We start from the raw sequence: 27,995 nt of genomic DNA, 5'->3' as shown, positions 1-27,995 counted from the left end.
CACGAGCCACGGGCCTATTACAAAATTATTTTTTTTTTTTACTTTTTTTATCTTTTGGGGCCTCCGACTTAATATCGCTATGATATTAAATTGGAGGGTGCACAGAAAAGCAGTTTTTACTGCTTTTCTGTGCACGTTCCTGGTGCAGAGAGAAATTAACATCTACCTTTGGGTAGGTGCTAATTTCTGAAAGTAAATGTGCGGCTTGGCTGCACATTTTGCTTTCTGAATCGCGCGGGAATACCTAATAGCACCCGCAACATGCATTTGCATGTTGCGGGTGCTATTAGGTTCGGGGGGGTTGGACGCGCTATTACCCCTTACTGAATAAGGGGTAACGCTAGCGCGTCCAATGGCGGGTTAGTGCGCTTCGCCGGAGCGCTGCACTGTACTGTATCGGCCTGACAGTTTCTCTGAACGACCTCATTACATGGGGCTGCCGAGCAGTTTCAGCCTCTTCTCTCTCTCCCCTGGGCGCTTGTCGTGTCTTTTTTTGTTTTTTTGATGTAGATTTAGCTCAAGGCGAGTTACATTCTGGTGGTAAGTGTGGGCAGTCACATGGGTAGGGTGGGGCCTGGGCAAATGAACTGCCTAAATGCTGATGTGCATAGCTGCACCCCCATTGTGGTGCTGGGGGCCCGTGGTGGACACAGTCACATCTGGGGAAGCTGTGACAGGACTATGACTAGGGGGGTCCATGAAAAGTCCAGGAGCTCCTGAATGTACCTTTTCCTGCTTTCCTTTATTTCCAGCTGGCGCTGCTGAATTCAGATGTTGCAGATTCTGCTGGAAGAGGAGGAATCGGTGGCTCCTGAGAGCAGCTCTGGTAAGGGCACATGAGCAGGGGAATGTGGCGAGGTCGGGCGGGCGCGGAGCTTTACTGGAAGAATGAATACAATTCTAAGAATGTCCTCCGTCCCAGATACCGGCCCAACCTGTTCTCGGGTACCGGCCGAAAACATCCACCTTGCAGGGCTCCTCTCCCAGCCAATGGCAGAGCTGCTTTGATAATGCTTAGTGATGTCACTGGCCTGAATGAGCTGGTGGCGACATGTCCTCTGTATTCAGGACACCACCTCAAGTGCAGAAGGCGAGCAGTCCCCAGGTGGCTGGGGGTTGCTGCCAGGCATGCTGGAGGAGCGAGTCCCATTTCTGATGTAATGGCAGGACTCAGGCCCTGTGATTGCAGAGTTGTGGAAGGAGCCCTGAACCTGCCGCGTAATGGGAGGGGAAATGATCGCAGCCGGGGACTGAGCTTGAGATGCACCCAGCATACTCTGCCCTCACAATCAGCTTCAGTTCTGCTGTGGGCACTGTGTGCTCTCTTCTCACTGGGTCCCTCCTGTCCTCACATCACTGGGTCCCTCCTGTCCTCACATCACTGGGTCCCTCCTGTCCTCACATCACTGGGTCCCTCCTGTCCGTACATCACTGGGTCCCTCCTGTCCTCACATCACTGGGTCCCTCCTGTCCTCACATCACTGGGTCCCTCCTGTCCTCACATCACTGGGTCCCTCCTGTCCGTACATCACTGGGTCCCTCCTGTCCTCACATCACTGGGTTCCTCCTGTCCTCACATCACTGGGTCCCTCCTGTCCTCACATCACTGGGTTCCTCCTGTCCTCACATCACTGGGTCCCTCCTGTCCGTACATCACTGGGTCCCTCCTGTCCTCACATCACTGGGTCCCTCCTGTCCTCACATCACTGGGTCCCTCCTGTCCTCACATCACTGGGTTCCTCCTGTCCTCACATCACTGGGTTCCTCCTGTCCTCACATCACTGGGTCCCTCCTGTCCTCACATCACTGGGTCCCTCCTGTCCGTACATCACTGGGTCCCTCCTGTCCTCACATCACTGGGTCCCTCCTGTCCTCACATCACTGGGTCCCTCCTGTCCGTACATCACTGGGTCCCTCCTGTCCGTACATCACTGGGTTCCTCCTGTCCTCACATCACTGGGTCCCTCCTGTCCTCACATCACTGGGTCCCTCCTGTCCTCACATCACTGGGTTCCTCCTGTCCTCACATCACTGGGTCCCTCCTGTCCTCACATCACTGGGTTCCTCCTGTCCTCACATCACTGGGTCCCTCCTGTCCTCACATCACTGGGTCCCTCCTGTCCGTACATCACTGGGTCCCTCCTGTCCTCACATCACTGGGTCCCTCCTGTCCGTACATCACTGGGTCCCTCCTGTCCTCACATCACTGGGTCCCTCCTGTCCTCACATCACTGGGTTCCTCCTGTCCTCACATCACTGGGTTCCTCCTGTCCTCACATCACTGGGTCCCTCCTGTCCTCACATCACTGGGTTCCTCCTGTCCGTACATCACTGGGTTCCTCCTGTCCTCACATCACTGGGTCCCTCCTGTCCTCACATCACTGGGTCCCTCCTGTCCTCACATCACTGGGTCCCTTCTGTCCGTACATCACTGGGTCCCTCCTGTCCTCACATCACTGGGTCCCTCCTGTCCTCACATCACTGGGTTCCTCCTGTCCTCACATCACTGGGTCCCTCCTGTCCGTACATCACTGGGTCCCTCCTGTCCTCACATCACTGGGTCCCTCCTGTCCGTACATCACTGGGTCCATCCTGTCCTCACATCACTGGGTCCCTCCTGTCCTCACATCACTGGGTCCCTCCTGTCCTCACATCACTGGGTCCCTCCTGTCCTCACATCACTGGGTCCCTCCTGTCCGTACATCACTGGGTTCCTCCTGTCCTCACATCACTGGGTCCCTCCTGTCCGTACATCACTGGGTCCCTCCTGTCCTCACATCACTGGGTCCCTCCTGTCCGTACATCACTGGGTCCATCCTGTCCTCACATCACTGGGTCCCTCCTGTCCTCACATCACTGGGTCCCTCCTGTCCTCACATCACTGGGTTCCTCCTGTCCTCACATCACTGGGTTCCTCCTGTCCTCACATCACTGGGTCCCTCCTGTCCGTACATCACTGGGTCCATCCTGTCCTCACATCACTGGGTCCCTCCTGTCCGTACATCACTGGGTCCATCCTGTCGTCACATCACTGGGTTCCTCCTGTCCGTACATCACTGGGTCCCTCCTGTCCTCACATCACTGGGTCCCTCCTGTCCGCACATCACTGGGTCCCTCCTGTCCGTACATCACTGGGTCCCTCCTGTCCTCACATCACTGGGTCCCTCCTGTCCGTACATCACTGGGTCCATCCTGTCCTCACATCACTGGGTTCCTCCTGTCCGTACATCACTGGGTCCCTCCTGTCCTCACATCACTGGGTCCCTCCTGTCCTCACATCACTGGGTTCCTCCTGTCCTCACATCACTGGGTTCCTCCTGTCCTCACATCACTGGGTTCCTCCTGTCCTCACATCACTGGGTCCCTCCTGTCCTCACATCACTGGGTCCCTCCTGTCCTCACATCACTGGGTCCCTCCTGTCCGTACATCACTGGGTCCCTCCTGTCCGTACATCACTGGGTTCCTCCTGTCCGTACATCACTGGGTCCCTCCTGTCCGTACATCACTGGGTCCCTCCTGTCCTCACATCACTGGGTCCCTCCTGTCCGTACATCACTGGGTCCCTCCTGTCCGTACATCACTGGGTTCCTCCTGTCCTCACATCACTGGGTTCCTCCTGTCCTCACATCACTGGGTCCCTCCTGTCCTTACATCACTGGGTCCCTCCTGTCCTCACATCACTGGGTCCCTCCTGTCCTCACATCACTGGGTCCCTCCTGTCCTCACATCACTGGGTTCCTCCTGTCCTCACATCACTGGGTCCCTCCTGTCCTCACATCACTGGGTCCCTCCTGTCCTCACATCACTGGGTTCCTCCTGTCCTCACATCACTGGGTCCCTCCTGTCCGTACATCACTGGGTTCCTCCTGTCCGTACATCACTGGGTCCCTCCTGTCCGTACATCACTGGGTCCCTCCTGTCCTCACATCACTGGGTCCCTCCTGTCCTCACATCACTGGGTCCCTCCTGTCCTCACATCACTGGGTTCCTCCTGTCCTCACATCACTGGGTCCCTCCTGTCCTCACATCACTGGGTCCCTCCTGTCCTCACATCACTGGGTTCCTCCTGTCCTCACATCACTGGGTCCCTCCTGTCCTTACATCACTGGGTCCCTCCTGTCCTCACATCACTGGGTCCCTCCTGTCCTCACATCACTGGGTCCCTCCTGTCCTCACATCACTGGGTTCCTCCTGTCCGTACATCACTGGGTTCCTCCTGTCCTCACATCACTGGGTCCCTCCTGTCCTCACATCACTGGGTCCCTCCTGTCCGTACATCACTGGGTCCCTCCTGTCCTCACATCACTGGGTCCCTCCTGTCCTCACATCACTGGGTCCCTCCTGTCCGTACATCACTGGGTTCCTCCTGTCCTCACATCACTGGGTTCCTCCTGTCCTCACATCACTGGGTCCCTCCTGTCCTCACATCACTGGGTCCCTCCTGTCCTCACATCACTGGGTCCCTCCTGTCCGTACATCACTGGGTTCCTCCTGTCCTCACATCACTGGGTCCCTCCTGTCCTCACATCACTGGGTCCCTCCTGTCCTCACATCACTGGGTCCCTCCTGTCCGTACATCACTGGGTTCCTCCTGTCCTCACATCACTGGGTCCCTCCTGTCCTCACATCACTGGGTCCCTCCTGTCCGTACATCACTGGGTTCCTCCTGTCCTCACATCACTGGGTCCCTCCTGTCCTCACATCACTGGGTCCCTCCTGTCCGTACATCACTGGGTTCCTCCTGTCCTCACATCACTGGGTCCCTCCTGTCCTCACATCACTGGGTCCCTCCTGTCCGTACATCACTGGGTTCCTCCTGTCCTCACATCACTGGGTCCCTCCTGTCCTCACATCACTGGGTCCCTCCTGTCCGTACATCACTGGGTCCCTCCTGTCCTCACATCACTGGGTTCCTCCTGTCCGTACATCACTGGGTCCCTCCTGTCCGTACATCACTGGGTCCCTCCTGTCCTCACATCACTGGGTCCCTCCTGTCCGTACATCACTGGGTCCCTCCTGTCCTCACATCACTGGGTTCCTCCTGTCCTCACATCACTGGGTTCCTCCTGTCCGTACATCACTGGGTCCCTCCTGTCCTCACATCACTGGGTTCCTCCTGTCCTCACATCACTGGGTCCCTCCTGTCCGTACATCACTGGGTTCCTCCTGTCCTCACATCACTGGGTCCCTCCTGTCCTCACATCACTGGGTCCCTCCTGTCCGTACATCACTGGGTCCCTCCTGTCCTCACATCACTGGGTCCCTCCTGTCCGTACATCACTGGGTTCCTCCTGTCCGTACATCACTGGGTCCCTCCTGTCCTCACATCACTGGGTTCCTCCTGTCCTCACATCACTGGGTCCCTCCTGTCCGTACATCACTGGGTCCCTCCTGTCCTCACATCACTGGGTTCCTCCTGTCCTCACATCACTGGGTCCCTCCTGTCCTCACATCACTGGGTCCCTCCTGTCCTCACATCACTGGGTCCCTCCTGTCCGTACATCACTGGGTTCCTCCTGTCCTCACATCACTGGGTTCCTCCTGTCCGTACATCACTGGGTCCCTCCTGTCCTCACATCACTGGGTCCCTCCTGTCCTCACATCACTGGGTCCCTCCTGTCCTCACATCACTGGGTTCCTCCTGTCCTCACATCACTGGGTCCCTCCTGTCCTCACATCACTGGGTCCCTCCTGTCCGTACATCACTGGGTCCCTCCTGTCCGTACATCACTGGGTTCCTCCTGTCCTCACATCACTGGGTCCCTCCTGTCCTCACATCACTGGGTTCCTCCTGTCCGTACATCACTGGGTTCCTCCTGTCCGTACATCACTGGGTTCCTCCTGTCCTCACATCACTGGGTCCCTCCTGTCCGTACATCACTGGGTTCCTCCTGTCCTCACATCACTGGGTCCCTCCTGTCCTCACATCACTGGGTTCCTCCTGTCCGTACATCACTGGGTCCCTCCTGTCCTCACATCACTGGGTTCCTCCTGTCCGTACATCACTGGGTCCCTCCTGTCCTCACATCACTGGGTCCCTCCTGTCCGTACATCACTGGGTCCCTCCTGTCCTCACATCACTGGGTCCCCTCCTGTCCGTACATCACTGGGTCCCTCCTGTCCGTACATCACTGGGTCCCTCCTGTCCTCACATCACTGGGTCCCTCCTGTCCGTACATCACTGGGTTCCTCCTGTCCTCACATCACTGGGTCCCTCCTGTCCTCACATCACTGGGTCCCTCCTGTCCGTACATCACTGGGTCCCTCCTGTCCGTACATCACTGGGTCCCTCCTGTCCTCACATCACTGGGTCCCTCCTGTCCGTACATCACTGGGTCTCTCGTGTCCTCACATCACTGGGTCCCTCCTGTCCTCACATCACTGGGTCCCTCCTGTCCGTACATCACTGGGTTCCTCCTGTCCTCACATCACTGGGTCCCTCCTGTCCTCACATCACTGGGTCCCTCCTGTCCTCACATCACTGGGTCCCTCCTGTCCGTACATCACTTGAACAGTTTGCAAGGCATTCATTCGTATGACTTTAGGTTAAGTTTGTCATCTTGTGACTTGCAGTAACCATCCTTATTAGAATTGCTAAGCAAATGTCCCAGGGAGCCTGCAGCCTCCCCTCCCGCGTGTGCATGTTAAGCATAGAAACAGCCGCTATGGACCCTCTGCCTAATTTACCTGCCCTCACCATTCCCATCACAGATCCCCTGTATTATTACGTGAATTCACCACCTCCACGCGGAGGCCGTTCCACGCATCTGCTGCCCTCTCTGTAAGGAAATATTTCCTACGATTATTACCGGGCCAACCCCCTTTCTCCCTCATCCCATGACCCCTCGTTCTAGATCCTCCTTTCCATTGAAAATGGCTTCTTTCCTGTGCATGGAAACCTCTGAGATATCTGAAGGTCTCTATAGGGGCTGCCAACATTTCCACAGACTCGACAGCTGAGGACTCTGGGGGGGAAATCACAAGGAGGCTTTTGTTCCCCCCTCCTTCCCTCTGTCTCTCTGCCACCCTTTCCGCCCTCTGGCTGTCTGTCTGTCTGTCTGCCACCCTTTCCTCCCTCTGGCTGTCTGTCTGTCTATCTGCCACCCTTTCCGCCCTCTGGCTGTCTGTCTGTCTGTCTGCCACCCTTTCCGCCCTCTGGCTGTCTGTCTGTCTGCCACCCTTTCCTCCCGCTGGCTGTCTGTCTCTCTGCCACCCTTTCCGCCCTCTGGCTGTCTGTCTGTCTGCCACCCTTTCCGCCCTCTGGCTGTCTGTCTGTCTGCCACCCTTTCCTCCCTCTGGCTGGCTGTCTGTCTGTCTGCCACCCTTTCCGCCCTCTGGCTGGCTGGCTGTCTGTCTGCCACCCTTTCCGCCCTCTGGCTGTCTGTCTGTCTGCCACCCTTTCCTCCCTCTGGCTGGCTGTCTGTCTGCCACCCTTTCCTCCCTCTGGCTGGCTGGCTGGCTGTCTGTCTGCCACCCTTTCCTCCCTCTGGCTGGCTGGCTGTCTGTCTGTCTGCCACCCTTTCCGCCCTCTGGCTGTCTGTCTGTCTGCCACCCTTTCCTCCCTCTGGCTGGCTGTCTGTCTGCCACCCTTTCCTCCCTCTGGCTGGCTGTCTGTCTGTCTGCCACCCTTTCCTCCCTCTGGCTGGCTGTCTGTCTGTCTGCCACCCTTTCCGCCCTCTGGCTGTCTGTCTGTCTGCCACCCTTTCCTCCCTCTGGCTGGCTGTCTGTCTGTCTACCAGCCACCCTTTCCTCCCTCTGGCTGGCTGTCTGTCTGTCTGCCACCCTTTCCTCCCTCTGGCTGGCTGTCTGTCTGCCACCCTTTCCTCCCTCTGGCTGGCTGTCTGTCTGTCTGTCTGCCACCCTTTCCTCCCTCTGGCTGGCTGTCTGTCTCTCTGCCACCCTTTCCGTCCTCTGGCTGTCTTTCTGTCTGTCTGCCACCCTTTCCGCCCTCTGGCTGTCTCTCTGCCGTCCTTTCCTCCCTCTGTCTGTCTCTCTTCTCTCCCTGTCTATCTTGCATTCTCTCTCTCTCTTTGGAAAACTAAAACAGATATTCCTGCCACAGATTAACGATTTCTGACCCTGATGCCTCTGCCCGCAGAACATATTATTACCATTGCTAATTATTACTGCCTCCTTTTTTTTTTTAACTTATAGTCTTCTTTTATGACCCTTCATGATTATATTCAGGGACCTTAGGCATTTCTGCTTGTATTACTGAAGCCTATGAGTGACTCAGTTCTTGTCTTTGTTGTTGGTGGATATTTCAGTCCTGGGGTGAACCAGCAGAGCTTAAGTCTGGTGTCAGCCTCTGATTCTGAACTTTCTACAAAGCTCTGTCCCCCACTCACTCTGGCAGTGCCCACCCCCTCCTCTCCCCGGGGCAGGGGGGGGTCATGGCAGGGTCATCGTCTCCCTCCTCTCCCCGGGGCAGTGCCCACCCCCTCCTCTCCTGGGGGCAGTGCCCTCCCCCTCCTCTCCCCGGGGCAGTGCCCACCCCCTCCTCTCCTGGGGGCAGTGCCCTCCCCCTCCTCTCCCCGGGGCAGGGGCAGTGTCCCCCTCCTCTCCCCGGGTCAGGGGGGGGTCATGGCAGGGTCAGCGTCCCTCTCTGTCAAGTCGATGTCTTCCCCATGCTGCAGGATTACTTAAGCGACCCCTGAACTCTGTGGCACTGACCTCATCTCCCCTGCTGGATTTTTGGGGCTGAAACTTCCCTCTGCTCACCCAGGGCAGCCTTAAAAGCTTTTCTCTCACACTGTGCCCGACTTCTTTATTCTGCAGCGCTGCCCTCCTGCTTCTTCACCGCTGCCGGAGCTGAAATGCGCTTCCTTGGCGTGGCAGCAGCGCTGCCCTCCTGCTTCTTCACCGCTGCCGGAGCTGAGATGCGCTTCCTGGGCGTGGGAGCGGCGCTGCCCTCCTGCTTCTTCACCGCTGCCGGAGCTGAGATGCGCTTCCTGGGCGTGGGAGCAGCGCTGCGGGCTTTCTGCTCTCTCTGCTGCCAGCTGTGAGTGTTTCTTTGGCAGTGTCTTAGCTGGTTGTTGTGAGCTATAGAGAAGGAAGCAATCAGCAAGTATACTGTCCTAGAAGTGCTGCACATTATACGGCCTCGCCCTGCCTCTGGGGCTGCAGGATGGACTGAGCAGGGAGCTCGCCCAGAGTCGAGAGGGACACCAGCCTTGTGCTTGCAGGTTTGACTGCTGCTGAAGGCCCTTCCTTAGTGCATGGCTTGGCCCTGGCTGCCGCTTTAAGCATTTGGTAACGTTTTATAGGGTTTGGGGGGTTTTATTTTGCACAGAGATGCTTTGTTGGGTCTCATTCTCCTGTCACTGACATCACTGGAGATGCCCCCTGCACCTTTAGATACTTGGAAATTGCTTAACGTTTCTCCTGCCTCCTCAGACCTCCACCCAGAAAGATGGAGCAAAGCCGTCCTGTCCTCTCCCGCACAGGTCCCGTTCACACCCAGCACTGGCGGGCCACCTTTTTGCACTTTGAAACATATTTACATGCGTTTCCTCACATATTCTGAGCAGAGATTAGCGGGGGGAGAGTTTTGGTGGGGACATGTTTACAGGGAACCTATGCATGCAGGTGATGCCTTACCCCCTACATATCCCGTTTCCTGGCTTCCATGCATTACTGTAGCCTGCTGCTGCTCATAATTTAACCTGCTCTCCGGGCTGCTAGTGGGGAGGCGGTGCAACAAGTGAGCCTGACATGTGCGTAAAATCGTGCCCAGCAACTGGGACTCCGTTTCTCTCCTGAGCACGCAATGCTGCCGTCTTACAAAGGCCTCACTCAGCTAACCTTGTGCGTCCCTAGCACTCAGAGGCATTGGATGTACAGGAGACGGGGCCAGGAAAATGGGCGCTCAAGGCAAGCCTGCATTTTATCCCGCCGCACATAACTCGCGCACACTGTTGCGTGTACACTGTGTGCACAGAATTATTTTTTTTTGGACTCGATCCCTTACATTTTTCCGCTAATTTTAAGCGCCGCAAGCAATAGCTAATAACCTCGCCTCCATGGAATTTACACGTGACGGGCGCTATTAGTTGTGCGTTTGTTTGGACGCATGTTTTGGATGCACTAATCCTCTTAGTGCATCGGGTGTTAGTCTAGCGCAGCCGATGGCGGGTTAACCTGTACGGTAAGCTGGGCGCACTGCTTCCCCCTGCTGGATTGTTTGATGGGGGGAGCACTCGGCTCTCTGAGGACCTGAGAGGACACACGGACAGACGCTGATGGGGGGGCGAGAGACGCACTGCCAGCTTCTGACTGCTTTTTGGGATGCTAAAGCCCAATAAAACACCAGAGAACAAAGCCAAGTTTTCAGGCTTTTTCTAAAAAGGACACATGGTCTTCAGGAACAAAGGCAGCGCCCTGTGCCCGCGAAAGCCCTCAGTCCAGTATCAGCCGAGGTCAGGGGCAGAGCAAAGGTGGCAACATCACAAGAACATAAGAACATAAGAAAATGCCATACTGGGTCAGACCAAGGGTCCATCAAACCCAGCATCCTGTTTCCAACAGTGGCCAATCCAGGCCATAAGAACCTGGCAAGTACCCAAAAACTAAATCTATCCCATGTTACCATTGCTAATGGCAGTGGCTATTCTCTAAGTGAACTTAATAGCAGGTAATGGACTTCTCCAAGAACTTATCCAAATCTTTTTTAACCTAGATACACTAACTGCACTAACCACATTCTCTGGCAACAAATTCCAGAGTTTAATTGTGCGTTGAGTGAAAAAGAACTTTCTCCGATTAGTTTTAAATGTGCCCCATGCTAACTTCATGGAGTGCCCTCTAGTCCTTCTACTATCTGAAAGAGTAAATAACCGATTCACATCTACCCGTTCTAGACCTCTCATGATTTTAAACACCTTTATCATATCCCCCCTCAGCCGTCTTTTCTCCAAGCTGAAAAGTCCTAACCTCTTTAGTCTTTCCTCATAGGGGAGCTGTTCCATTCCCCTTATCATTTTGGTTGCCCTTCTCTGTACCTTCTCCATCGCAATTATATCTTTTTTGAGATGCGGCGACCAGAATTGTACACAGTATTCAAGGTGCGGTCTCACCATGGAGCGATACAGAGGCATTATGACATTTTCCGTTTTATTAACCATTCCTTTTCTAATAATTCCCAACATTCTGTTTGCTTTTTTGACTGCCACAGCACACTGAACCGACGATTTCAATGCGTTATCCACTATGACACCTAGATCTCTTTCTTGGGTTGTAGCACCTAATATGGAACCCAACATTGTGTAATTATAGCATGGGTTATTTTTCCCTATATGCATCACCTTGCACTTATCCACATTAAATTTCATCTGCCATTTGGATGCCCAATTTTCCAGTCTCACAAGGTCTTCCTGCAATTTATCACAATCTGCTTGTGATTTAACTACTCCGAACAATTTTGTGTCATCTGCAAATTTGATTATCTCACTCGTCGTATTTCTTTCCAGATCATTTATAAATATATTGAACAGTAAGGGTCCCAATACAGATCCCTGAGGCACTCCACTGTCCACTCCCTGCCTCTCCTCCCACGGTGGCCCATGGCACTGAGCTCCTTGCCTCTCCTCTCATGGTGGCCCATGGCAGTCAGCTCCTTGCCTCTCCTCTCATGGTGGCCCATGGCAGTCAGCTCCTTGCCTCTCCTCTCATGGTGGCCCATGGCACTGAGCTCCTTGCCTCTCCTCTCATGGTGGCCCATGGCACTGAGCTCCTTGCCTCTCCTCTCATGGTGGCCCATGGCAGTGAGCTCAGATTGTAAACATAGGCCACTCCAAGACAAGACAAGGTAAAACACCAGAGAAGATGAAATGGCTCTGGCTGGAATCCCCCTGTGATTGCCGCTCTGGCATTAAGCCACAGAAGATGAGCGAGAGGCAGTTGGCACAGGAGTCTTCCCTACGGTTCTCTCTCTGATTTGGTCGCTGTTGTTCTTGGCAGACGTCTGCTGCTCACAGCATTCAAACTCCCTTCACACCAGGCCGAGCCCGGCTCCGAGCCGGAGTTCAGTGCCAGGAAAAATAGTGGAAAGTGTTCTAAACATCAAAATCACAGAACATATAGAAAGACATGGTTTAATGGAACAAAGTCAGCATGGCTTTACCCAGGGCAAGTCTTGCCTCACAAATCTGCTTCACTTTTTTGAAGGAGTTAATAAACATGTGGATAAAGGTGAACCGGTAGATATAGTATACTTGGATTTTCAGAAGGCGTTTGACAAAGTTCCTCATGAGAGGCTTCTAGGAAAAGTAAAAAGTCATGGGATAGGTGGCGATGTCCATGCTCACACACATTTACAGAAGCTTATGCTCGCACAGACTAACACTCATGTATTCACACACACACAAGTTCATGCTCACACACACTCATGCTCACGTGCATTTACACAAGCTTATGCTTGCACAGACTAACACTCATGTATTCACACACACACACAAGTTCATGCTCACACACACTCATGCTCACATGCATTTACACAAACTTATGCTCGCACATACTAACACTCATGTATTCACACACACACAAGTTCATGCTCACACACACTCATGCTCACGTGCATTTACACAAGCTTATGCTCGCACATACTAACACTCATGTATTCACACACACTTATACAAGCTGATGCTCGCATGCACTCATGCTCACGTATTCACACACGCAAGCTGATGAACGCACTCATGCTCACGTACTCACATACACTTGTGCAAGCTAAGGCTCGTACGCACTCTCACTCATGTTTCCACACGCACACTTGCAGTCTTTTACTTTCATTCTTACACTCGCATTAATTCACACACTCTCGCTCACACTTGACCATACCCTCGGGCATTCGCTCACAGAGATGCATCCATGCCTCGTTCCCCTCCCCTGGATTTGGATGATGCGATTGGCTGATCTTGTTGTGTGTCACATGGTTGTGACATCGGTCTTCAGGTCCCTGCAGCACGGAGCTCATTTTGAAAGATCTGAGATCTTGGAGGCAGGGAACTTCTTTTTCACTCTCAATTCATGAGAGAATGGTGCAGTATCTCCCCTCTCAACTAGGACAGAGGTCCTGGCCACACCCCCTCCCCAACCAATTGGATTTTCAGGATATCCCTAATGAATATGCATGAGAAATATTTGCATTCATTGGTGACAGTGCATGCAAATCTATCTCATGCACATTCATTACAATATCCTGAAAAGCTGAGTGGCTGGGGGCTCCAGGGACACCCAGAGCTTGTGCTGGAACCTGGGAATGCAATGCTTGCAGTTTTCATCTGCTAGCCCCAGTTCTTATACGCCCTTTCTCTGTTAGTTACCCGTTGTGGCTTTGTGGGAATCATTATCCCTTCCTTATCTCTGCAGGGTGTCGGGAACACGTTCCAGGGAGGTGCCAACTGCATTCTGTTTATCCTGTGCACCCATGTCATCCGTAGCCGGCTGCTAACGCTGCTGTGCTGCTGCGGCTACAACCGCTCTGCCGCCGTGTCCGGGACCTGAACTCAGAGCCTGCAGGATTCAAACAGCTTCCTCCTCTGGGCTTTACCTTCCATCGCACCTGTTTGCAGTCCGTAACCAGACGTGTGGCAGAATTTAAACGTGATGACAGCCAGGGCCCCGCAGAGGTGAGGCAGGCAGGTTCATCATGGTGCATTCCTCTGTCATTTTTATTATGGGTTGTAGCATGCAAAGCTGGAATTGGGCCTGATCGCAGCTTCTGATGGGGACCCAGCATGGACTGTAGCAATCCTGTCTTATCAGAGCCCCTGAGGGGGATCCGGTCAGAAAGACTTGAAACGGACAATTTTGGGATGATTAGCCGCAGACTCCTGCCTCTGGCACCCAGGGTTAGTGCGTACTTCACGTCTCTTGTTTCTAAATGTGATACTTCAGATCTGCAGCTGAGTAACACTGACCTCTCGACTGAAGTGAACGTCCATCTGAGACTCAGAGAAATTATTCTGATCCATCAGAGCCTACAGGGCCCTTTACCTCCCCTTCTGTATTTGACTGGCGTGCAAGTGAGAAAGAAATGGAGGAAGAGCACGGTGGTGCTGAGAGACACCTGTAACGGGCAGGGGATGGAGGGAGAGCGCGGTGGGGCCGAGAGACGCCTGTAACGGGAAGGGAATGGAGGGAGAGCGCTGTGGGGCCGCGAGACGCCTGTAACGGGCAGGGGATGGAGGGAGAGCGCAGTGGTGCCGGGAGACGCCCTGTGATGGGAGGTGTAGTCATGCTCATGGGTCTCGTATGATGGGAGGTGTAGCCATGCTCATGGGTCTCGTATGATGAGAGGTGTAGTCATGCTCATGGGTCTCGAATAATGGGAGGTGTAGTCATGCTCATGGGTCTTGTATGATGGGAGGTGTAGCCATACTCATGGATCTCGAATATTGGGAGGTGTAGCCATGCTCATGGGTCTCATATGATGGGAGGTGTAGCCATGCTCATGGGTCTCGAATAATGGGAGGTGTAGCCATGCTCATGGGTCTCATATGATGGAAGGTGTAGTCATGCTCATGGGTCTCGAAAAATGGGAGGTGTAGCCATGCTCATGGGTCTCATGATGGGAGGTGTAGTCATGTTCATGGGTCTCGTATGATGAGAGGTGTAGCCATGTTCATGGGTCTCGTATGATGAGAGGTGTAGCCATGTTCATGGGTCTCGTATGATGAGAGGTGTAGTCATGCTCATGGGTCTCGAATAATGGGAGGTGTAGCCATGCTCATGGGTCTCGTATGATGGGAGGTGTAGCCATGCTCATGGGTCTCGAATAATGGGAGGTGTAGTCATGCTCATGGGTCTCGAATGATGGGAGGTGTAGTCATGCTCATGGGTTTCATATGACGGGAGGTGTAGCCATGCTCATGGGTCTCGTATGATGGGAGGTGTAGTCATGCTCATGGGTCTCGTATGCAGACTTGTACATCTGTTGTCAGCAGGAGTGCCAAGTTAGGGGCAGAGTTTCATGATCCCATCCACCCCTGTGCTGCAGTCACCGGAGACTGTCTTCATGCCTCACAATCTTAGGGGGATGGGCAATTGTATCATTTCCAAAGTTTTATATTTGTTATTAACTTAAACCATTTTTTAAATGTTGGCATTAGGATCGCATAATTTCTTTCAGCCATGATGGGGAATATGGAGCAGCTGGAGCTGCAGGCCTTTGACTGGTAAATCTAGAGCCACAGCATGAGGCGCTGCAGCTGTGCTCCCTCCCCGATGCAGGACTTCATTACTCTCACTCCCAGCCATAGCACATCCTTACAGGTCTTGCAAACGTTGGGGAAAATACTTTCACATAACCCCTGTGCTTTGGGACACAACATCGTGAAGAGGATGAGTGAGAGTCTGCAGGCAGGGTGTGAGGGCAGAGTGGCTGCTGAGAATGAGCTGGAAGTTTCTTGCAAATCTCGCTGAAGGCTTAGCATATTGCTTGGTCACTAAGCTTGAGCTTTATAAGGAGCTGGCACTGGATAGCACTCTTCAGACCTCAGTATAAGATTATTGTAGGTCTAGAGAAAGAAAAGCTGAGTTTGCGTTATCAAACTGGACCTGCTTTCTCACCTGTTTGGCTATGGTTGACAGCCCAGATAGTTTTATCAGGCTTGTAGTTGCTGGATTGGTCTCAGGCAGAAACCATCTCTCTAAACTTCAGATTCACGAGGCGAGAGCTTCCTCCTGTGCTGGATCCCCGCACGGAAAGCTCTTCCTATTGAATTGTGTGGAGAAAAAGATTTGACAAGTTGTAGAAAGCAGGTTAAGGCCTGGATTTTAATGAGGCTCATCAGTGCTGCGTTACACTTGAAGCCTTCATTCAGCCTATGTTATTTATTTACATAGCATCCTTCCGAACATGATTATAACATACACAGTGTATAGAAACTTCAAAAATTAAAACAATTCATCATTACAACAAAAACACTGATATCAGTAGATCCCAAAATACACTTCTGCAAATCATTTGACTGCATAGGAAATCTTAAAGCAGTGCTATCAACAGATCTCAAACATTTATTTTTACAAGTCATTTGATTTCATAGGCTAACTTGAAAACCAGGTTTTTAGTTCTTTTTTAAAAAATCTTGAAGTCAGAAGAGAACAGAAGAGATTCCAGCATGGTAGCCTAGGGCCTGCGTTTAGGAGTGCACTTTGCAATGATGCGATATCTGGTGGTCACAAGTGGTAGTGGCAGATGTAAGAGAACTTCACAATGTAAAGCTGCGCATGGCCAGTCTGTGTCTTTATTAGTGAGGATTTGTGAATCAGAGTTAAAAGATAACCAAATGCGTGTGGCTGCATTTGGTCACATCTGGAATGATCTTCATGTGCTTGCTGGTAATCCAACAGGAGTGAGTTACAATAATCTGCTAGAGTCTTACATTTTATATTTCTGAATGTTTATATTGTAATCCACTCTAAATGATGTTTAGGAAGTACAGGGAATATAAATAAGAAATGCTGGCAGCTGTTTCCCCTCCATAAGGCATCAGCCAGGGTTGCCCTCTTCTCCATGCTCATTGCTGAAACTCTGAAATTCTCTCCTCAGTTCTGCGCTATCTTCTCACCAATAGTCATAAGCATTGATGATGTCCTGCTGCCTGTATCTAAGATGGAATTCCTAGACCTAGGGTTATTCGGGAATTTCTTCTGCTATGAGATCAACTTTGACAAATCAGAGGAAATACAAACAACTTCGACCTGACCCCTTTACGTAGATTTCATTTTCCTGAATGAGATACCTGGAGATGAACATAAGAACATGCCATACTGGGTCAGAGCAAGGGTCCATCAAGCCCAGCATCCTGTTTCCAACAGTGGTCAATCCAGGCCATAAGAACCTGGCAAGTACCCAAAAACTAAGTCTATTCCATGTAACCATTGCTTATGGCAGTGGCTATTCTCTAAGTGAACTTAATAGCAGGTAATGGACTTCTCCTCCAAGAACTTATCCAATCCTTTTTGAATGCATCCAAGAAGCTGGCAAAGAGTTACAAAGCCAACGAACCCTGAATTATTGCTTGGAAGGTTGGTAGGTGATAGCAGTGAAGAAACCTTCCAGAGCTTCTTGAGGATCCAGCTCACAAAATTCTACAAAATCTCTCTCATTTTCATTTCATTTTTTTTTTTTTTAATTAAAATTTATTAATCGCCTTTCACAAATGGTCAAGGCAATTTACAATAAACACATACATAAAATAATTGAGAAACATAAAACATGAATTTCATATAGAAAATGATTGAGAACATTGAACAGTGTCAACAAAACATTGCCCATATTCAAAGATATAAGCAATTGTTGAAAACATTTGTGAATATCCACAATCATCAGTCATATTCCAAATCAACAGAGTTGCACTTACTCTATAAGCCATAATCCCAGACTTCTGTAAGAAGGAGTAATTAGATTAAAGCAGCTGCATATATGGTTAACAGATATCATAAGCACGACTTTAGTGAGATTCATTTGGAAGAAAAACTAGCCAAGGGTTCACTTTGTATGTGCTTGCCCAACGCTCCCAGACTTACATCTCAAGCAATGACGATCGCCCAACGCCTTGACATTGGAAGATGGTAGCTCTCTGGGCAGGTCACTGCCACCATGCACTGAAAAGCATCTGCTGGTGGGTTTTCAGCTGAAACTGGGAATCCCCACTCATGCTCGTTGCCAGACGTCCAGGGCTAGCTCTTTCTTTCCTTCTTTTGGCATTGCAAGGATGAAACGCCCTGTTTAATTTTTCTGAATGTTACTCCTGGAATCCACCAGGATCATTTGAATGTGGGAATATAACTAGATAACAATCAGTGATGCTCTTCCTTTGCCTGCCTCCTACAATCTCATTGATTTATGTTACACCAAATAGTAAAGTCCTCCATTCCTTGACTCACATCCAATGGCAGTTATGGCTATGATACTTTTCCTTGAAATACACAGAGAAATTAAATGCTAAGGGGTTGTTGGAATAGCAATTTGGAGATCTCCATTTCCCCAAGTGAATGGTTGACTGTTTGGAAGAAAATTATTAATTGAATCTGATTATTCCCGTCAGCCATTCCAGATGTTCTGTGAATCTCCAGAATGCTAGCAAGAGTGTGGGGTCTGTCCCTCCTGTACTGTGGTCTCCGCCCTTTCTGGACTGAAGTTCTGAGTCCTGCTGATTCTTCCACCAGCCCTACGTATGCGACTGAGTCCAGTAACATTGCGACCGAGGACCTCTCTCGCCATCACCAGGAACTCCCAGGCTACTGAGGCTCTTAAACTGCTGAAACAGGACAGGAGCTTGCATTGCACTGAGGCAGGCGTGAGGCCCATTTCAGCTTTCAGATTCTTTCTGCGTTTCACCTGCCTCCATTGTGTTAAGCTTAAATAATTATCTGTTCCACTGACCTCTGTTCTCTGCCAGATGTGGAGCTTTCTCCTGCTACAGCATGTCACTCTGTCTGTCTGCTCTTACCTGTTTGCAGGGCCGCCATCAGGAATTTTGAGGCCCCATACAGCCAAAATGTCTGGGCCCCCAAGCGCACCTGCCGCCTGGCGGCTGCGGGCCCCCATATGTGGCAGTAGATCCTGGGGCCCCATACTGCAGGCCCAAGAATACTGCCCTGATGGCGGCCCTGCCTGTTTGTACCCGTTACTCTCTACAGGGAAACGTCTTTTAATAAACAGTTCAAAGCTTACCCTGCAAAGCCCTTTCTTGACTGGTTGGATTTTCCTTGGGACTCCTGGTGTGCCCCCTGCCACATGATCTGCAGCACCCTGGCTATCATTGTGCTCCCAGAGCACAAATTGTGCAAACAGGTTAATGATCCTGGGCTGTCACTTTAACCAAGGTTATTACCAGGCAGGATTGAGTGGAGCTGATCTGATGCCAGCCCTAGAGTAAATTCAGGGCTCTGGATGGCCTTGCACGCTCTTTGCTTGGGTTGGGGATGCCTCACCAGCTCCGTGGCCCCTGGCTGTGTCTGATTATCCCTGCTCTGAGGTCTCACTCAGCAGCACATGGTAGACGACACAGTAAAGCATTCACTCTGTGATGAGGAATGGAGGCAGAGGATGCATCAGCAGAGAGAGGCAATTGTTGGAGGGCGTGATCCATGAGCTGAAAAGGTTTCATTCCCTGTGGGTTCCCCCCTTACGCTGGGAAGAAAAGTCACAAGGAATGGCAATAGGATTTGAACCTTGGCTTCCCTGGTTTGCAGCCCAATGCTCTAACCTCTCACTTTTTGGGACTGTTATTTTTTTGTTCTCAGTCTTCGGCGTCTGCACTGGGGGCGCCGGAGAAATGTTTAATGGGATGAGGAGGCCTTTGGCTGCCCCACCCCCTGGGCCTAAAATTGGACTCCCCCATTCCCTATTGCCTGCCCTCCACCCTTCTCCAGGATCTGCCCCCTGGGGGTGTGAGAGGTGGTGAATAGAGGGAGTCTGGGTGTGTGACGCACTCTGTCTTAGGGCTGGTACAAGGGTATTAGATGCCCTAGAGAAACCTTACAGCCTCCCCTCCCATCCCCACACAATTAAACCTTATGCATTCTTTTCCATTTTAAAATTAATTAACTTCTGCAACCTAAAAAGGCAGATTGCACATGGAAAATAGACAAAGTACAATCTTCTGAAGTAAAAATATCACGTACAGCAAAATATATATTATATAGGCATACACTGCAAGAAAACACACTTTCAATAATAATATTTAATAGACTTAATAAACGACCTTTCTCATAGTAATCAAGGTGGTTGATTGGATCTCATATGGTATTAGGCCCATGGTAAAGTGCACTGGGGGTGGACTTGGCCCACAGAAAGCCAGGAACAAACTGAACTACAATTCCAGTATAGGAAGCCTTCCATATCATAACTGCCAGCACTCAACCTATGGAAAAGCCAGACTGCAAATATTACATCAGGCCCTAAACACCAATACCCCTCCTATTAGGAAGACAGATGAAAGCCAGGTTGTTGTAAATCCCTGCACAGAAACTACAGGCTGGCAGAATACCTAAAGCCTCAGTCACACAAGCAGAGCACAGATAGACTCTCACCAAATACAGAATAAAGAGATGATAAAATATAAATTGAAACGTGCAGACAAAAACTGAACTGGAAATTACAAGAAGCCAAACTCTGAAAGCAATGCAAACACAATCAAGAAATATAAAACATTAAACAGGGTGCGATGGAATTTTTCAGCTCCTAAAAATGTTGTCTGGCACCTACATTTTGGGAAAAATGTTCCAGCCCTTCCCATTATGGTGTGTGGCCTGTGCCTTTCATGTGTGTGGTCCCTGTCTCGGTGTCTGCCTCTTTGTGTCTCTCTGTCTGTCTTCTATCTAGGGTGGTGTCTCTCTGTTTTTCTGTCCTGTCTCTGCCTGTCTGGGTGTTGAATCTCTCTCTCTGAGGTGTGTTTGTCTCTCTGTCTGGGTATGGGATAGCTGTGACTGTGTGCCTGGTCCCTGTCTCTGTGTGTGCTCTGTCTGTGTTTCTGTCCAGGTGTGGTGTGCCTGTGTCTCTGCCTGTCTAGGTGTTGAATCTCTCTCTCTCTGAGGTGTGTTTGTCTCTCTGTCTGGGTATGGGATAACTGTGACTGTGTGCCTGGTCCCTGTCTCTGTGTGTGCTCTGTCTGTGTTTCTGTCCAGGTGTGGTGTGCCTGTGTCTCTGCCTGTCTGGGTGTTGAATCTCTCTCTCTCTGAGGTGTGTTTGTCTCTCTGTCTGGGTATGGGATAGCTGTGACTGTGTGCCTGGTCCCTGTCTCTGTGTGTGCTCTGTCTGTGTTTCTGTCCAGGTGTGGTGTGCCTGTGTCTCTGCCTGTCTGGGTGTTGAATCTCTCTCTCTCTGAGGTGTGTTTGTCTCTCTGTCTGGGTATGGGATAACTGTGACTGTGTGCTTGGTCCCTGTCTCTGTGTGTGCTCTGTCTGTGTTTCTGGCCAGGTGTGGTGTGCCTGTGTCTCTGCCTGTCTGGGTGTTGAATCTCTCTCTCTCTGAGGTGTGTTTGTCTCTCTGTCTGGGTTTGGGATAACTGTGACTGTGTGCCTGGTCCCTGTCTCTGTGTGTGCTCTGTCTGTGTTTCTGTCCAGATGTGGTGTGCCTGTGTCTCTGCCTGTCTGGGTGTTGAATCTCTCTCTCTCTGAGGTGTGTTTGTCTCTCTGTCTGGGTTTGGGATAACTGTGACTGTGTGCCTGGTCCCTGTCTCTGTGTGTGCTCTGTCTGTGTTTCTGTCCAGATGTGGTGTGCCTGTGTCTCTGCCTGTCTGGGTGTTGAATCTCTCTCTCTGAGGTGTGTTTGTCTCTCTGTCTGGGTTTGGGATAACTGTGACTGTGTGCTTGGTCCCTGTCTCTGTGTGTGCTCTGTCTGTGTTTCTGTCCAGGTGTGGTGTGCCTGTGTCTCTGCCTGTCTGGGTGTTGAATCTCTCTCTCTGAGGTGTGTTTGTCTCTCTGTCTGGGTATGGGATAACTGTGACTGTGTGCCTGGTCCCTGTCTCTGTGTGTGCTCTGTCTGTGTTTCTGTCCAGGTGTGGTGTGCCCGTGTCTTGCCTGTCTGGGTGTTGAATCTCTCTCTCTCTGAGGTGTGTTTGTCTCTCTGTCTGGGTTTGGGATAACTGTGACTGTGTGCTTGGTCCCTGTCTCTGTGTGTGCTCTGTCTGTGTTTCTGTCCAGGTGTGGTGTGCCCGTGTCTTGCCTGTCTGGGTGTTGAATCTCTCTCTCTCTGAGGTGTGTTTGTCTCTCTGTCTGGGTTTGGGATAACTGTGACTGTGTGTCTGGTCCCTCTCTCTGTGTGTGCTCTGTCTGTGTTTCTGTCCAGGTGTGGTGTGCCCGTGTCTTGCCTGTCTGGGTGTTGAATCTCTCTCTCTGAGGTGTGTTTGTCTCTCTGTCTGGGTTTGGGATAACTGTGACTGTGTGTCTGGTCCCTCTCTCTGTGTGTGCTCTGTCTGTGTTTCTGTCCAGGTGTGGTGTGCCTGTGTCTCTGCCTGTCTGGGTGTTGAATCTCTCTCTCTCTGAGGTGTGTTTGTCTCTCTGTCTGGGTATGGGATAACTGTGACTGTGTGCCTGGTCCCTGTCTCTGTGTGTGCTCTGTCTGTGTTTCTGTCCAGGTGTGGTGTGCCTGTGTCTCTGCCTGTCTGGGTGTTGAATCTCTCTCTCTCTGAGGTGTGTTTGTCTCTCTGTCTGGGTATGGGATAACTGTGACTGTGTGCCTGGTCCCTGTCTCTGTGTGTGCTCTGTCTGTGTTTCTGTCCAGGTGTGGTGTGCCTGTGTCTCTGCCTGTCTGTGTGTTGAATCTCTCTCTCTGAGGTGTGTTTGTCTCTCTGTCTGGGTTTGGGATAACTGTGACTGTGTGCTTGGTCCCTGTCTCTGTGTGTGCTCTGTCTGTGTTTCTGTCCAGGTGTGGTGTGCCTGTGTCTTGCCTGTCTGGGTGTTGAATCTCTCTCTCTCTGAGGTGTGTTTGTCTCTCTGTCTGGGTTTGGGATAACTGTGACTGTGTGCCTGGTCCCTGTCTCTGTGTGTGCTCTGTCTGTGTTTCTGTCCAGGTGTGGTGTGCCTGTGTCTCTGCCTGTCTGGGTGTTGAATCTCTCTCTCTGAGGTGTGTTTGTCTCTCTGTCTGGGTTTGGGATAACTGTGACTGTGTGCCTGGTCCCTGTCTCTGTGTGTGCTCTGTCTGTGTTTCTGTCCAGGTGTGGTGTGCCTGTGTCTCTGCCTGTCTGGGTGTTGAATCTCTCTCTCTCTGATTTGTGTTTGTCTCTCTGTCTGGGTTTGGGATAACTGTGACTGTGTGCTTGGTCCCTGTCTCTGTGTGTGCTCTGCCTGTGTTTCTGTCCAGGTGTGGTGTGCCTGTGTCTCTGCCTGTCTGGGTGTTGAATCTCTCTCTCTCTGAGGTGTGTTTGTCTCTCTGTCTGGGTTTGGGATAACTGTGACTGTGTGCCTGGTCCCTGTCTCTGTGTGTGCTCTGTCTGTGTTTCTGTCCAGGTGTGGTGTGCCTGTGTCTCTGCCTGTCTGGGTGTTGAATCTCTCTCTCTCTGAGGTGTGTTTGTCTCTCTGTCTGGGTTTGGGATAACTGTGACTGTGTGTCTGGTCCCTCTCTCTGTGTGTGCTCTGCCTGTGTTTCTGTCCAGGTGTGGTGTGCCTGTGTCTCTGCCTGTCTGGGTGTTGAATCTCTCTCTCTCTGAGGTGTGTTTGTCTCTCTGTCTGGGTTTGGGATAACTGTGACTGTGTGCCTGGTCCCTGTCTCTGTGTGTGCTCTGTCTGTGTTTCTGTCCAGGTGTGGTGTGCCCGTGTCTTGCCTGTCTGGGTGTTGAATCTCTCTCTCTCTGAGGTGTGTTTGTCTCTCTGTCTGGGTTTGGGATAACTGTGACTGTGTGCCTGGTCCCTGTCTCTGTGTGTGCTCTGTCTGTGTTTCTGTCCAGGTGTGGTGTGCCCGTGTCTTGCCTGTCTGGGTGTTGAATCTCTCTCTCTCTGAGGTGTGTTTGTCTCTCTGTCTGGGTTTGGGATAACTGTGACTGTGTGTCTGGTCCCTGTCTCTGTGTGTGCTCTGTCTGTGTTTCTGTCCAGGTGTGGTGTGCCCGTGTCTTGCCTGTCTGGGTGTTGAATCTCTCTCTCTCTGAGGTGTGTTTGTCTCTCTGTCTGGGTTTGGGATAACTGTGACTGTGTGCCTGGTCCCTGTCTCTGTGTGTGCTCTGCCTGTGTTTCTGTCCAGGTGTGGTGTGCCTGTGTCTCTGCCTGTCTGGGCTGGTGACTCTCTCTCTGTGAGGAGTGTTTGCTGTGTAAAGAGACAGCCCAGGATCCGGGCAGTGTCTGTTTCTGCAGGCACAGAGCAGTCTGCTTTGCTGTTTGAATTTACCTTTCCCAGAGATGCTTTGCTTGTCTGAAAGTGGAATTTAGGACTGGGTAAGTGGGACATAAAAGCAGCCCCAGATGTTTGTTAGTCCTGGCATTGGGTACGGGCAGTGCAAAGCCCAGGGTTGGTGCCTCCTTTCAGGCTCCCTCTGCCATTGCTTTACTGTGGGGCTGCAGTAACCGGCACTGATGGCCCAGCAGAGGCAATTCCCCGGATTGCGGGTATTATTTGGGGGGTATAATTTTTTTTACTAATATGGAATTTAAAGTTAGTGATGCCACCTCTGTGCTTTGTAGTCCATGCACACAAGCTGCCTCATCAGCTAATCCCAGTGCAGCTTTCCACCAGCATCCAGTGGTGCACTGGAATCCAGCCCTGGCACAGCTGGAGGCCTTCTTCCAATAGCACAGCTGTGGAGGGAACTCCTCTGATTCAGGGGCCGGGCTCCTTCTCTTTCTGGCTGTGGCCTGTGGCTTTGGTTCCGTGTCCTGCACGGCCCCACGGCTGCCGGCTTCGTAAATAAAGAAATAAAAGCAGCGAGGGCAGCGGAAAGCTTTGTGCCTGCGCGATGAGAGCTGAGCTGCGGCCCGGGGGAGACGCGCAACAGGCGCATTGCGCTTATCTGCTTAGAAGGGCAATAAAGTGACTACGAGCGGCCAAAGGGCAGGGCCAGGGAAGAGGAAGGGATGGGCTCGGAGGACATGGAGAAGGTGCCCGGGAGCGGGCAGCGGCAGGGGGTAAGTGTGAGGGGGGCAGGGAGGAACCGCAGCCTCCAGCAGCGGCCCAGGGGGTCCTCATTGCGCCTTTCTCTCTCATGCAGCGCCTGACGCTGGTGCTCGGCCTGGCCACTCTCATCGCCACTTTCGGATCCTCTTTCCAGTACGGCTACAATGTGGCTTCTGTTAACTCTCCCGCCCCGGTGAGTAGCACTCAGGGCATCCCCAAGCCCTAGGATCTGCTTCATTGGCCGGGGGCTCACCGAGAGAGACTGGGGGAGGGGGGAGACTTCAACGAAAAGAGAAAAACTTATCCAGAATATGCCACAGGGTGAGAGGTCTGGCACACTCAGTGACTTGGCAGGGTGAGAGATGTGGCACACTCAGTGACTCAGCAGGGTGACAGGTCTGGCTCACTCAGTGACTCGGCAGGGTGAGAGATGTGGCTCACTCAGTGACTCGGCAGGGTGACAGGTCTGGCACACTCAGTGACTCGGCAGGGTGACAGGTATGGCTCACTCAGTGACTTGGCAGGGTGAGAGATGTGGCACACTCAGTGACTCAGCAGGGTGACAGGTCTGGCACACTCAGTGACTCGGCAGGGTGACAGGTATGGCTCACTCAGTGACTTGGCAGGGTGAGAGATGTGGCTCACTCAGTGACTCAGCAGGGTGACAGGTCTGGCTCACTCAGTGACTCGGCAGGGTGAGAGATGTGGCTCACTCAGTGACTCGGCAGGGTGACAGGTCTGGCACACTCAGTGACTCGGCAGGGTGACAGGTATGGCTCACTCAGTGACTTGGCAGGGTGAGAGATGTGGCACACTCAGTGACTCAGCAGGGTGACAGGTCTGGCACACTCAGTGACTCGGCAGGGTGACAGGTATGGCTCACTCAGTGACTTGGCAGGGTGAGAGATGTGGCACACTCAGTGACTCAGCAGGGTGACAGGTCTGGCACACTCAGTGACTCAGCAGGGTGACAGGTCTGGCTCACTCAGTGACTCAGCAGGGTGAGAGATGTGGCTCACTCAGTGACTCGGCAGGGTGAGAGGTCTGGCACACTCAGTAACTCAGCAGGGTGACAGGTCTGGCTCACTCAGTGACTCAGCAGGGTGAGAGATGTGGCTCAGTGACTCAGCAGGGTGACAGGTCTGGCACACTCAGTGACTCAGCAGGGTGACAGGTCTGGCTCACTCAGTGACTCAGCAGGGTGAGAGATGTTGCTCACTCAGTGACTCAGCAGGGTGAGAGGTATGGCTCACTCAGTGACTCGGCAGGATGAGAGGAATGACACAGTGACTCAGCAGGGTGAGAGGTATGGCTCACTCAGTGACTCGGCAGGGTTAGAGGAATGACACAGTGACTCAGCAGGGTGAGAGGTATGGCTCACTCAGTGACTCGGCAGGGTTAGAGGAATGACACAGTGACTCAGCAGGGTGAGAGGTATGGCTCACTCAGTGACTCGGCAGGGTGAGAGGTGTGGCACGGTGACTCAGCAGGGTGAGAGGTGTGGCTCACTCAGTGACTCAGCAGGGTGAGAGGAATGACACAGTGACTCGGCAGGGTGAAAGGTATGGCTCACTCAGTGACTCGGCAGGATGAGAGGTGTGACACAGTGACTCAGCAGGGTGAGAGGTATGGCTCACTCAATGACTCAGCAGGGTGAGAGGAATGACACAGTGGCTCAGCAGGGTGACAGGTCTGGCACACTCAGTGACTCGGCAGGGTGACAGGTATGGCTCACTCAGTGACTTGGCAGGGTGAGAGATGTGGCACACTCAGTGACTCAGCAGGGTGACAGGTCTGGCTCACTCAGTGACTCAGCAGGGTGACAGGTCTGGCTCACTCAGTGACTCGGCAGGGTGACAGGTATGGCTCACTCAGTGACTTGGCAGGGTGAGAGGTATGACACACTCAGTGACTCGGCAGGGTGAGAGGTGTGGCACAGTGACTCGGCAGTCATTAAGGACTCAGCAGGATGATGGAAGCTGGACTGTAATCCTGGTGTTTCTCTGCCTTGTCTAGTTCATGAAGGAGTTTTACAACCAGACGTTCTCCAGCCGGACGGGGCAGTACATCAGTGACTCCATCCTGCTCATGCTGTGGTCATTCACAGTTTCTCTCTTTCCTCTGGGTGGCTTCGTTGGGTCTCTCCTGGTCGCCCCCCTGGTGAATAAGTTTGGCAGGTAATTGCTAGTTGGATCTGGGGAACTTCACGCGTCCAGCTTCCTCAGAGTTAGGAATTTCTGGATAAGATTTGAGCTAAGCGCTGCTGTCTGTTTTCAGGTTTAGCATTATCTTTGGGTTAGGGATGAGTAGGAGGGAAACCAGCTTTTCACCAGAAGGTGCATTTAGATGTGCTAGAAAGCTAACCCTTCCCTGGGGCAGAGGCGGTGAGTAAAAGGCACCCATGGGTCCTGCTGCAATGCCCCATAAAAGCTGAGCAGATCCGCTCTTCTCTCACCTCCCTGAGCTTTCCTCGCATACAGGACAATTCAGTAAAAGTCGCGGGAGAGCGGGCGAGTGCACAGGTCACTCTCCTGTATGCGCGATTCAGTATTTAAATGAGGGCCTGCGGTAAAAAGAGGCGCTAGGGACACTAGCGCGTCCCTAGCGCCTCTTTTTTGGACAGGAGCGGCGGCTGTCAGCGAGTTTGACAGCCGACGCTCAATGTTGCCGGCGTCGGTTCTCAAACCCGCTGACAGTCACGGGTTTGGAAACCGGACGCCGGCAAAATTGAGCGTCCGGTTTTCAACCCGCGAGCTGTGGGCCAATTTTACTTTTTTTTTTTTTAAGTATTTTTTACTTTGGGACCTCTGACTTAATATCGCCATGATATCAAGTCGGAGGGTGCACTTTCCCGGTGCTGGCAGTAAAATGTGCGGCTTGGCTGCACATTTTACTTAGTGAATCACGTGGGAATAACTAATAGGGCCATCATCATGCATTTGCATGTTGCGGGCGCTATTAGTTTCGGGGGGGTTGGTCGCGCGTTTTCGACGCGCTATTACCCCTTACTGAATAAGGGGTAATAGCGCGTCCAAACGCGGGTTAACAGTGCGCTCTGCCGGAGCGCACTGTACTGTATCGGCCTGATAGTCTGTACCAGGAGTCTGTGTGTCCCCAGGATCCATCCCAGCAAGGAACCCAAACCATCCCCCAGATGTTTAGGACTCACTCAGCAATCTGATCTCATCCCCCTCACCCCAGGTCCTGATGGCTCCATTCCCTACATGTGTCTTGCCTCTAACAAGATATTCCATATTTTTAGCTCCTGTTGGCAGGACAGTGTCTCATGTATTGTCAGGAGAGTGAGTGAAGGAAGCTACAGGAGTAGATTTAACTTCTCCATCTCTAAGGAGCAAGTGAATGGTACCTGTAGAGGTCTCCCATGGTATGCGCCCAGCCTATGGCTATCGGAAATATACACTGCAACAGCACCTCCTAGGG

At 52.1% G+C, this 27,995-nt stretch overlaps 1 protein-coding gene across 4 annotated transcripts in view; it reads left to right on the top strand.

Moving 5' to 3' along the window:
• The window catches only part of SLC2A5 (solute carrier family 2 member 5), a 54,547-nt gene that overhangs the window by 8,897 nt on the left and 17,655 nt on the right, over positions 1-27,995 (top strand). The window contains exons 1-3 of one of the 4 annotated variants that reach the window (XM_029578914.1): positions 22,299-24,565; positions 24,649-24,747; positions 26,571-26,731. In XM_029578914.1, coding sequence (XP_029434774.1) covers positions 24,515-24,565; positions 24,649-24,747; positions 26,571-26,731 — 311 coding nt within the window. In that variant the 5' untranslated portion in view covers positions 22,299-24,514. Of the gene's footprint in view, positions 1-752; positions 827-9,102; positions 9,187-13,369; positions 13,630-22,298; positions 24,566-24,648; positions 24,748-26,570; positions 26,732-27,995 lie in introns of those variants that run through there. The other 3 variants (XM_029578917.1, XM_029578915.1, XM_029578918.1) reach the window with 3 other exon arrangements.

The sequence above is a fragment of the Rhinatrema bivittatum genome, chromosome 15 (genome assembly GCF_901001135.1).
Source record: "Rhinatrema bivittatum chromosome 15, aRhiBiv1.1, whole genome shotgun sequence".
NCBI classification, from domain to species: Eukaryota; Metazoa; Chordata; class Amphibia; order Gymnophiona; family Rhinatrematidae; genus Rhinatrema; species Rhinatrema bivittatum.
This window is presented reverse-complemented; position numbering and strand designations above follow the sequence as displayed.